The sequence below is a fragment of the Micropterus salmoides genome, unplaced genomic scaffold (genome assembly GCF_014851395.1).
Source record: "Micropterus salmoides isolate LMB-PRFRI ecotype aquatic unplaced genomic scaffold, ASM1485139v1 Ms_hic_scaffold_1, whole genome shotgun sequence".
Classification (NCBI taxonomy): domain Eukaryota; kingdom Metazoa; phylum Chordata; class Actinopteri; order Centrarchiformes; family Centrarchidae; genus Micropterus; species Micropterus salmoides.
Window position 1 is genome coordinate 3,274,429 of NW_024040040.1, and position 11,878 is coordinate 3,286,306.

Sequence of the window (11,878 nt, forward strand, 5' to 3'; positions counted from 1 at the left end):
GATGATATTTACAGAAGCCCAACAGTTCCCACCAAGAGCAAGCACTAGGCGACAGAGGCAAGGAAAAACTTCCTTTTAAGAGGCAGAAACCTCGAGCAGAACCATGGCTCAGGGTGGGCGGCCATCTGCCTCGACCAGTGATAAGAATAACCATAGATGGTCGATGTGCTAGCAGCTAGGGTTAGCCCGTCAACATGCATACAATCGCTGACCTAGGTTTAGGCACACACCCCTGTGATTGTTAGGGTTAGGGGCTTTGGGAAACTGTCAACGCCTTTTATACTAATGTAGCTAGCTACCTAGCCGGTCTAGACAGGGCGTCTCATACAGATGCGCCCGGGGGTGTCTCATATGGATGCTGAAGGGTACCTTTTGCATCAAATAACGCTATGTCAGCCTTTCTGAAAGCATCAGTATTTGACACCCTGAGATGAGAACAGACAACAACACACAAGTAATTATTAATAACAGGCACATTTGTAGTAACCGTCTTTGGCAGACAGGACCACTTTTGCGCATGTGCAGATAGGGATCCGGCAGGCAGCACAGATTTGGTACCTACAAGCACATGTGTCGACAAGAGTGGCAGCGATCAGCTGCGGCGCAGGCGTTCCCTGTGTGAGTCGGGGGTAAAGGAACTAGTATCAGGCTCATCAGAATTAATGGAAGACGGATTAAAGGACCTTTTACTGCATTTGAGGGCAAAAGGGCTAAAAGGGCCTAACTCTAACACTAACACACTTAGACGAAATTAGGGCTAAAGGCACTCTCACTAAAAGAAAAAAGACAGAGAACTGAAATAAAATAGTGCAGCTAAATGAAGCATACCAAAGGAAAACTAACAAAGACCACACCCGCATACACACACAGTTTGAGGTTTCCTATTCACACTCTTTTTTTCTCTTTCACCCTCACACAGTCTTTCTCAGTGTTGTTTTAACACATCTCCCACTTTTTCACACACACACTCCAATTAAGGTGGTGGAAAGCAGCTTAGAAAAGAAAGAAGGGGATAGCGGAGGAGGGAGAGAGAGAGAGCGACTGAAGGGTAGTGCGAGTGAGAGAAAAAAGATCCTCAGAGGAGGAGATGGAGAGAAAGAGAGAGAGATAAAGGCAGGACAGACGGAGAGGTCGTTAACGAGGATTGCATCGCCGTGGCGACGCGGCTAATTGGCTTCCACTTCGTCTTCCTCCCCTGTCGCTTTTCTCCTCCCCTCTCTTTTTCTTCTTCTCTCGCTCTCATTTTTTTCCCCCTCTCGTGTCTGATGTAGTATTAATGGCTCCTCCTGGGTACAAGGCCACCGGGTACTGACACTCGCACGCACTCGCACGCATTTCATTGGCTTGTTTAACATTCCAGCAGCAACTGGCTTTAAAGCAACATGTGGCCTTGTCCACTGCTCTGTGTGTGTGTGTGTGTGTGTGTGTTAAGTTTCCTTTGCCCTTGACATACACACACATTGACAGACATTGTGAATCAATAACAGCTCCATTGATGTCGAGACTGTCTTCGGCTACAACAGCAGAATATATAAAAGAGAAACTGTCTCTTTCTTTTCTCCGCCTTGCTTCTTCCTTCTTCCCTCTCTGACATTTATGTAAGCCACATTTAAAATGTTGCCTTAATTGAATGTTTAATCTATAATATAACACATCTGCACTGCTTCTGTAATACTCATTTCCTATTCTGTCTTGTCCTTGGAGAGGTCTGACATTTGTTTTGTCCGACATTGAAAAACTTGTCCATCACAGACGTGCAAAACTTCTCCACAAAACAATTATAATTTCTTATTATTTAAAGTTTGATAGAACAATTGAGATGAGCATCATCCTCTGCAGTGGAGAATATTTCAACTGATTAGTGTCGGGTGATACCATTTAGCTGTTCAAGTCAACTCAAGTCAGTTTTATTTATACAGCCCAAAATCGCAAATGACAAATTTGCCTTAAAGGTGGTTACAATCTGTACAAAAAAACAACTAGCTAGCTTGGTCAGCACTCTCAAGACGGCTTGCAGTTGTTGATCAATTGATTGCGTCAATTGCATTGAACTGATGTCAGTCCAAAATGTCTGCCTTGTGTAGTGCTGGACGATATGGCCAAAAATGTTATCACATCATAGTTATCTTGAACTCCCGGCCACGCCCCCCTGTACATCTGTTGAAGTCTGACGGCGTTTATTGTGTTCATGAATTTCCATTTAGGAATTTTCTAAGCAATTTTGTCTCGTTGCCTTTTCTACACCAGATTGAAGAGGAAAAAATATTTTACTATACACTGCTTTACCATTGTTTTTAAAAAGCCAGTGAATGTCACAAATGTGCAGCAGTGGAAGAAGTACTCAGATCTTTTACTTAAAAGTAGGGCTAGACGATATGTTATCACGATCAAAAAGTTTCATATCTTTCGATACGGATAATTATCACGATAAGTATCAAATCGTTATTTCTTTCGAGTTTAAAGGCTGATTTTTGCTCCAGAGTGAAAGTCAAAGAAACCTGATGGTTACTTGCGGTTTAAACTCATTACTCTTTCAGTCTTTTTTCCTCAACAAAATAAATATCTTAATAAAAAGTCCTAATTCATGTATGATCTAAGTGAATAAAATCAAACATTTGTGGAATATTTACTGAACATTTGTAATATTGTTTTTGAAAAATTATATCTTGCGATAATTATTATTATTTTATTGTCCAGGCCTTATGCTTTTTTACCTTGAGTATTTTTTACCATTTCCCTTTATACTCACTCAGAGACATAACCATGATGTTAAAAATACTGAGGTCAGGAGTCAAAAGTCTTGTGTAAAAGTTCACACTCTTGTTTTTGTCTTGTTCCTGCAGGTCCAGGAACTGGCTCCTCCTCTCCGACGTCCTGGGTCGACTTCGGATGACATCTCGATCTTTCCGGCGCCTCTTCCCACAGCTCAACGTGCAGTCTGTCCCTGAGGATGAGTTCTACCGGCAGGCGTCCCTCTCGCAGCTCCTAACGGGTCCTGATGAGCAGGAGTTGGCCTCCTTCAGGCCGGACATCAAGGACCCTTTGGAACTGGTGGAGGCCACCCCTGAGTTGGCCGGTATGCTCGGTTCTTCCCTGGAGTTTGTCGACACTCGCTGGGACTCTCTGGAAGCTACTCCACCTCCAACGCCGCCCCCACCAACATCACAAAGACTGTCATCAAGACCACCACAACGTATTCCAACGTCATTAGCACCACAGCAACAGGGGGCAAAAAAAGCAGGTGCTAAAGTGGACAATGCATTGCAAAACAGGACTGCAGAGTCTGGACAAAGCCTAAGACTTAAAAATCTGGGATATTCTACTCTGGCTAAGATTGAAACCAAAATGGATGCTAGCATGTGGGAACCAGGAGAGCTGGGAAGCAAAAACGCTCGGGTTCCTATTCCTGCAAAGCCAAATGTGACAGTGAGTTCTACCATGTGGGAACTGCAAAGATTACGAAGTAAGAATCCTGGGATTGCTAATTCTGCTAATCTGGACACTAAAATTGACTCTAGCATGTGGGAACCACAAAGACAACATTGTAAGAATACTGGGATTGCTAAATCTGCTAATCCGGACTCTAAAATAGACTCTAGCATGTGGGAACCACAAAGACAACAATGTAAGAATCCTGGGATTGCCAAATCTGCTAATCCGGACTCTAAAATAGACTCTAGCATGTGGGAACCACAAAGACAAAGTAAGAATACTGGGATTGCTAAATCTGCTAATCCGGACTCTAAAATAGACTCCAGCATGTGGGAACCACAAAGACAACAATGTAAGAATGTTGGGGTTCTTAATTCTACTAAATCAGACTCTAGCATGTGGGAACCACAAAAACAACAAAGCAAGAATATAGGGATTGCAAATTTGGCTAATCCGGACTCTAAAATAGACTCCAGCATGTGGGAACCACAACAGCAAGGAAACAAATCCACTAAGAGGGTTCCTGTCAAGTCCGATGTGGCAGTTGGAACTAGCATGTGGGAACCACAGCGACTACGAAGTAGGAGCGCTGTGAATTCTGACACCAAAAAGGATACTGCCCTGCCCGAACCACAGCAAATACAAAATATGAACAGTGCTAATCCTACAAATTTAAATGGTGCAGTGGATGCCAACACGTGGAAACAACAAAATCAAGGGAGTAAGACCGGCGGGGTTTCTACAAACCTAGGCGATTCAGTTGATGGTAGTGTTTGGGAACCACAACGACTGAGAAGTAAGAATCCTGCGATCACCATCCCTGCAAAGCCGAATGCTATGGTGGATGCTAGCACGTGGGAACGCCAAAAAGTAAAGAACGTGAGTGGCACAGCGGCCAAAAGAGAAGCTAACTCTAGTGACAACCAAGACCAAGGAGGTAAGACCATAAAGATGGACGCTGCCTGGCAAAAGAACCTGGGCAATGTCAGAGTCCACATCAGGGACCTGGGGATGAAGGTGGGGGGAGGTACCATCCGGAAAGACGTCAAGAAAGAGCAAGGGAAGGCCGCTGGGAAGGGTGCCAGGGTTAAAACAAGGTCATGACAACACAATGTAACCAGGGAAATGAGAAGTTGTAAATCCTGTTGACTTTCAAAAAGAGTAGTCACACTGATCTGCTGCCAGACGGAGAACGATTCTTCTCCACCAGAGGAGTCGGCAACAATAAGGTATTCCATAAAGAAAATTAACAATTTAACACAAAATCGAAACATACATACATGTAAATATTGTAAATGTCATATTTGGACATTGAAAAGGACAGTACATCCTCTGTGGAGAGGCTATGGCTGTATTGTGTGTGTTATATGTATACTGTAAATATGCATTTTTTTATTTACAGTTCAAATATCACTGCTGTTAAATTTGTTATTTGTAAATGCAGTCTGGTGTAAATACAATGCAGTTTCTGTCAAGTGGATTGTTGGTTGGGAGGTTGTTTGTTACCTTTGTGTGTAATTTTGCATTCAGCATCCTGTTGGCTTTCGTCACCAAACTATTTATTGTCCAATAAATATAAACAAATATGTCTTAATATGTTGTCTGAATTAAAGTTACATGTCAGCTAGTAAGTAAGCAGAACCTTGTTCTACTTGTTAAAGGGTCACAGCTAAATGCTAACATTAACAGTCTGTCCTCATACCTGTTAGCTTTTTACAGGGTTACAGTTAAGTTTCTTTAAACCTGTTAGCATTACAGGTGTTTCTTTATAACTCTTAGCACTGCAAGGAGCCACAGCTAACTTGTTATTTTTGCTAGGCTCAGTTTCTTTACACCTGTTAGCATTGCAAATGCTTAGCATTTCTAGCAGTCTTTCCAGTATCTGTTAGTGCTGCACATTCGCAACTGACTGGCTACTGGCTAACAGGCTAGCAGTTTCTTTAAACTTGTTAGCATTAAAGATGTTTTCTTAGCACTGCAAGGTCACAGCTAACGGGTTCTTTTAAACTTTAAGCATTTCAAATGTTATCAGCTAACTGCTCAGCATTGCTAGTAGTAGAGCAATACCAATGATCCAAGCTAACTGCATCGTTGCGAGCAATCTCTAAAAAAGTCACAGCTAAGTGCTTCCTATTATATTATATTATTATATTCTATTTATTCCAAGTCAGACAGCAAATCCAAATAAATGAGTAATTTTTGTTAATGCAAAAAATTTAAAATGTTTGATTATTTCATTAAAAGTTTAAAAAATAATTTATTGCAGCATTTCAACCTGTGAAGGAGAATCCAACCTGACAGACACACAGGATGGAGAACATAACGAATGCAGATGCTAACACACAGGTGCACTGCATGGTACAATTAAGCAATTAACATCCAATCATGCTCTGTGGCATGTATGAAGATGCAGAGCAGCCAAGCTGATTCTGATTTTGTATCGCCACGGCAAGAGGAAAAGATCTAAGTGACACAGATGGAGCGAGCTTCAATTACAAAGACGGCTCAGCTGGCTCGTGTTTCAACAGGAACTGTGACTGAAGTGACTTCAGCATCTGAGGGAAAGACGTCAGCGAATAGAGTGGGGATGACCCTGATGAGATATGTAAGGAAAAACAGAGGAGCAACTCTTCTGGACACTGTATTTAAATTAATATTAATATTTAAAGAGAGAGAAATACGCATGAAGACACGTGTGTATTTACATCCAGTTGTTAAAATGTGTAATTGGATGTTCATGTGCATTTTATTGAGAGCCCAACCTGTGTGTGAGAATGTTAAACAGCTTGTAATTAAAGGCGGCGCAGTAAAACGCAGCAACATTTCATTTCTGCTGGACAGGAAATTAAATTCCACTGATTGGACGGCTGGCCTCTCTCTCTTTCTCTGTCTGAGGAAAATAAAAAGTGTTGAGTTGAAACCTGACACAGGAGGAGGTTTTATTTCAGGAAGGATCTCTGGCTTATTGTTGATCCCTTTAAAAGACAGTTCATCAGGTATTTATCGAACACAACTACTAAATGCATTTGCTCCATCATGAAGTGTCTGAAAATTTTTAACGTTAAAAACTGCTGCATAATTAGGATACAGACATTATTTAAGACTGTTGAAATTTTAGGGAATAGGTGTCTTTTCAGAAAATGGATGAGAAAGGAACGAAACGTCCAAGCTGACATCTTGTTTTGTCTGAACAACGGTCCAAGGTTTTTCAGTTTACTGTCACATATGGTTAAGGAAAGCAGAAAAGGACAAGCTGGACTTTTGGCTTAACTTTTTACTTGAAAAAGCTGATAATTATTTAGACTAGTTGATTTATCGATTAATCACTGCAGCCCAACTGAAAAGTAACTTGTAACTTTGTAAAATAAATGTAGTAGAGTAATAAGTACAATATTTGCCTCTGTGATGCAGTGAAGTTGAAGTATAAAGTAGAATAAAATGGAAATACTCAAGTAAAGTACAAGTACCTTAAAATTGTACTTAAGTACACAAGTTTACAAGTTTACATTTCACCACTGCAGGTATGTGACGGACTTTGTCAAAGTGTGTCAAACATCCTGAAAGGTTGTCGGTAAACATCAGTTTAAGGACTAAATCAAATAAAACCTGCGGTCCTTTAAGAAGAGGATGTTCAGTGTTGTCTGGACATCTGCAAAGGATGCTGGGATACGCGTGTGTGCGTGACTCACTTCTCAAGAAACTGGGACAAACTATTTTCTGTAATATGAAGCAGAGAGAGTTCATTCATGCTGGATGTTTCTCTCTCTCTCTCTCTCTCTCTCTCTCTCTCTGTGTCTCTGTCAGGCTGGCTCGGCCCTGTCGATCGCCCACACCCTCTCACCGCGGTGTGTGTGTTCATGTAGACAGAGATGGTGGATGAGTCATTCACACACAAACACACACGGCAGGATAAAAGGCTGAAGGCGAGCGAAAGGGAAAAAAGAGACACAAACACACCTTTTTCTGCCTTCCCCACTGAGAATACTAACACTCCAATGAGATTTTCAAAATAAAACACTAAAAAATGTTTTTACATTTTAATTATTTCTTACCTATTAAGTTAAACTAAACTTGAGATTATTGATCAATAATGTGCTGATGATTTTCTCTATTGTTCTCACTCCCAAGTCGTCACATATGGACACATGGTCAACAGCCCTTAGTGTCAGTTTGTAACACACTGGGTGGGGGGGGGGGTCATTTTTGAACAATTTTTGAAAGGCAGGTGTAGGATATTTAACAGAAAAGTCAGATTAAGGAGGTGGCTGGTGAGCCAAGGAGACCGGTTTTTGTTTCCTGTGTGAAACTTCAAGTCAACATTGAATGTTATATTGAAGTTACGTTGCGTAAGATACTCAAGTGACATTACTTAACGTGAGTAAAGTCACGTAAGTAACGTAGTTATTTTAGCTCACACCACGATCTTTCCCTAAACATGACCAAATATTTTGAAAGTCTAAGCAGACGTTGCTTAATTGTTTCTAAAATGACCACAGAGCCCTACATGACAAAAAACGATGCAAACGGGTACCCAGGGCGACGCCAAGAGGACTTGACCAACAGCCCATATGAGACCAGGTGGGAGAATGTGCTGAGCAACAAGAAGTGTTGTGGCCCTGCAGTGTCTCCTCCTCGTGCCTTGTTTCCCCCTCCCTTTCTTTCGTCTTAGTCTCCCTGTCTTTCTCTCTGTTATGTGCGTGGGCGTGGCTTCACACTTCGGCTGCCAATCACCCTCCTGCTCACCTGTCCTGCGTTCCACTAATCAAGAAGTTGCAGGACATCAACCCTGGGTCTTCACCTCTTTCTCTGCCAGATCATCCACGCTGTATGTGTCATTGTGAGCATTTATACTTCCCCACCGCTAAAACACTAGTTGGCTGTGGGGATTCATGTTCCACTGTGATGAGTTTCTTCTTTTCTTTTTTTTGTGGCGGCTAATACAAACAATGGCAACTGAAAGTGAGCGGATCATGTTGGAGCTGATAGATGTTGAACAGCAGTTACTTTCAGTGAAAGGTGTCGGAGGTATGTACGACAATTGCACCGGTTGAGGCAGAAGAAGAAGGACGAGCCAGAAAAGCATAGGAGGAAATGAGACGCTACCAAGCCAACACAGTTCTTGCAAGCTGTGTCGCCGCAACGTGTAGTCACATTTTCGGGGAGGTACGCATCAGGCTGCAGCGCAGGGTACGCAGCTACCATCTGACTTTCCCCCCCAAAAGATTCAAATAAACTATGACTTGACTACTGCTCATCAGAGTCTGCTTCTGGGTTCAAGATTCACCAACATTATGACCAACACGTTCTCACTCCCGACTCGTCACGTATTGACGCTTGGTCAAGGCCCTTTGCCGTCACCTTTTAACAACCTGGTACCCCTTTTGGGTCATTTATTGACGTTTAGGGCTCCGCGGTCAAGTTAGCAATGCTTAGCAACAACAAATATACAACTTCCAGCAAAGTTAGCAACAATAAATATGCAACGTCCGGTTAGACTTTCAAAATAAAATACTAGCGTTTGGAAACAGCGGCATTTTGAAACAGCATGTTATTAAAGTTGTGAAACGTTGCAGTTTGGTTGGGTTTAGGCAACAAAACTACTTGGTTAAGGTTAGGAAAAGATCCTGGTTTGGGTTAAAGTAATTACGTAGGTCAGTTAACACGTAAGTTAACTAACGTCAGTTTACGTAACTTACATTTTTGTTTCACACAGGACATGAACCCAAGTCTCCTGGTTCAAAGTCCAAGTTCTGGCCCTCCATCCACCCCAACCACCTCCTTACTCAGTCTTTTCTGTTAAATATCATATACCTGCCTTTACCGTCAAAAACTGACGCTACAGGGCTTCCCCCACAATGATGAACCATGACGCCATGGGATCCTCAGTGCGTCACAAACTGACGACTATGGCTCTTGACCATGCGTCCATATGTGACGACTTGTGAGTGAGAACGGGTTGTTCTGACACTGAGGTGCTCTAAGAAACAGAGAAGCAGCCGATATAATGGTGCGTTCCATTTACCTCTTGGAAACTCTGAAATTCCGACTTCCCATGTCAATGGAACGCACCAGTAGCATTGCCGTTTTAAATATTACTAAAGCAATCACTATTTGGATAAAAAGTTGGTTGGATTGTGAGTTAGTTTGTTATAAATTGACTGACTGTCCCCATTTTGGTCTGTGTTCCTGTGTGTCTTATTTTGGAAATTGTCCGTGTCTGTTGTTTCCTGTTTTAGTTTGTAGTTGTCTGCTGTTGTATCTAGCTTTGTTTCCCAGTTGTCTGATTATCTGATATGCTGCATCTGGTGTTTCTCCCTCCCTGCTCGTCTGTGTCGGTATATATTGTCTAAGTTCTGTTCAGTCCTTGTCGGATCATTGTCTAGTTCATGTCCCGTGTTTATCGTTTGTCGGCCAGCTGCCAGTTGCTTGTGTCTTTAAGGATTAAACTCTCCCCTGCCTGGATGATTGTTTGGACATTTTCTCTGTTGTTTGGACTGTTTTGATTTCTCCACTGTACGTTTGTACTCTTGCTTTTGTTTAAGACATATCATTAAGATGCGGCCTGCAACGTCTGTTTTTGCCTGAATTCATGGCGTCCCACCTGACAGTGCTTGGTTGGTTAGTGATAAAAATGGCTAGTTTCCTGGTTGACTGGTGACAAATTGGTGAGTTTGTCATAATTGTATTAGTGTCAAATATTCGTTGATGCTTTTCTTAGATGTTTAGTTGGTCTGTTGTAAATTGGTTGGTTAGTTTGTTAATTTTTTCTCTGGTTAAAACATTGGTCGTGATAAATTAGTTCGTTAGCTGATTGGTGACATAGTGGTTGGTTGGCCGGTTTTGGGTAAGCTGGTTGGTGATACTTTGGTTCGATGGTTGGTTAGTTGGTTAAACTTACTTGGTGTTAAATTGGTGATTTGTTGATTGGAAGGTTGATTGTTTTAGTTGGTTTGTTCTTAATAAATGTCTACATTAGCTGATTTGTTGGTCTGATTTTGACTCTTTAGTTAGAGAAAACAGAGATAAATGATTATGAAATTCATCAGTGATTCGTTCCTGTGGTTGAATTAAAATGGGCTGATCAATGACTCAGTTGGTGTGGTTTAGTTCATTTCACTGTGTGTGTGTGTGTGTGTGTTCCTGTTCTTGCTTTTCAAACACACACACCTTTTATTGTGGAACTCCATGGCAACCACAGGAGCTTAATTAGAGAGAAAAAAATCTCCTTTAAGACGGAGAAAGAGAGAACGAGCGAGCGAGGTAGAGATGAATACAGATGTAGGCGAGCGAGAGGCGGAACACCTGAAAATGTTTATAGAGAAAGAGAGAGAGCTAATGAAATATGAATGAGTCCACAGGAGGTTCAACCAGCTGTGAGTGTGTGCGTGGAGGTTAAGTCGTGATAAACAGCAGGAGTGTGAATCACAGTCGGTGTAAATGTGTGTGTGTTTTATACACACCGGCTGCCTCCTTGTGTCAACATCACTAATGTCAGTTTCCTCGACACACGGAGACGAGACTCGCTGCTTCAAACACCCTGCTGCGGCTCAGTCTCCGGATATTTCTGATTATGTGACACACCGTTTATATCGGCGGTCACAAACCCAAAAACACGACGTGGAAGCAGGCGGCTGCTGACTCATCTGATGCTGCTTTAGCCATTCGTAGCTCACAGGCGTTGTGCAAGTAAACATGTAAACAAAGTCAAAGTGACTGCATGTTTGTTTTTCACCAAAGTTATGTACAAAAAGTGAAAAACAGCCTACTAACAGTTCACCTGTCAAACATTATGAAGGGTCTTTGCACAAACAGCTTCCACAGAGAGATTCTGCAGATACAGTAAGATTGTGCAGTTGACTCTTCACGAAGTTACGCCCCCCTTGTTACTGTTGCTAAGTCCAACAAACGGACTTTTAGCATTGCTCCCACGGTATATTATAGGGGTGGGGGGGGATCGATACAGCATAGTATTGCGATATTTTCGGTTCGATACTCGGACACCAAGTATCCATCTTTTATTATATAAATGGTAGATGAGAATTTTACTGTTTTGGCAGTATAATAAAATCAGATACTTTTTCAGTCCACTAGAAAACAGTTTAAAGTTGGAAAAAAGTAATAAATTCCAATAAAATAAATCGCAGTTTGTTTAAAATTGCAATAATATTGTATCGTGACATAGGTATCGTGATAATATTGTATCGTGGAGCCTCTGGTGATTCCCACCCTTAGCCTATCACTGCTCTTGGGAAAAAGGAAAAAGTGATCTCAGAAAGGAGACAGAAAGGTTTGCATTATACATTTGAAGGTTATATTCAGGCTGTCAAACTGGCATGAAACAAATAAAGCCTATCGATCACAGAGTAAAAGTGAATCACCGCATCACCTGACTGACGAAGGATCCACACGGTTCCTGTACAGCTGGGTAGGCCTCTCTTCACTCTTA

General features: G+C 41.8%; 1 protein-coding gene across 2 annotated transcripts in view; it reads left to right on the plus strand.

Annotated features, from left to right (window-relative positions):
- The window catches only part of LOC119900366 (BCL-6 corepressor-like), a 50,934-nt gene extending 45,871 nt beyond the window's left edge, over positions 1-5,063 (plus strand). For both annotated transcript variants that reach the window (XM_038716485.1, XM_038715661.1), the window contains exon 14: positions 2,844-5,063. In XM_038716485.1, the coding sequence (XP_038572413.1) occupies positions 2,844-4,536 (1,693 nt within the window). In that variant the 3' untranslated portion in view covers positions 4,537-5,063. The remainder of the gene's footprint in view (positions 1-2,843) is intronic.
- Positions 5,064-11,878: the final 6,815 nt, after the last annotated feature.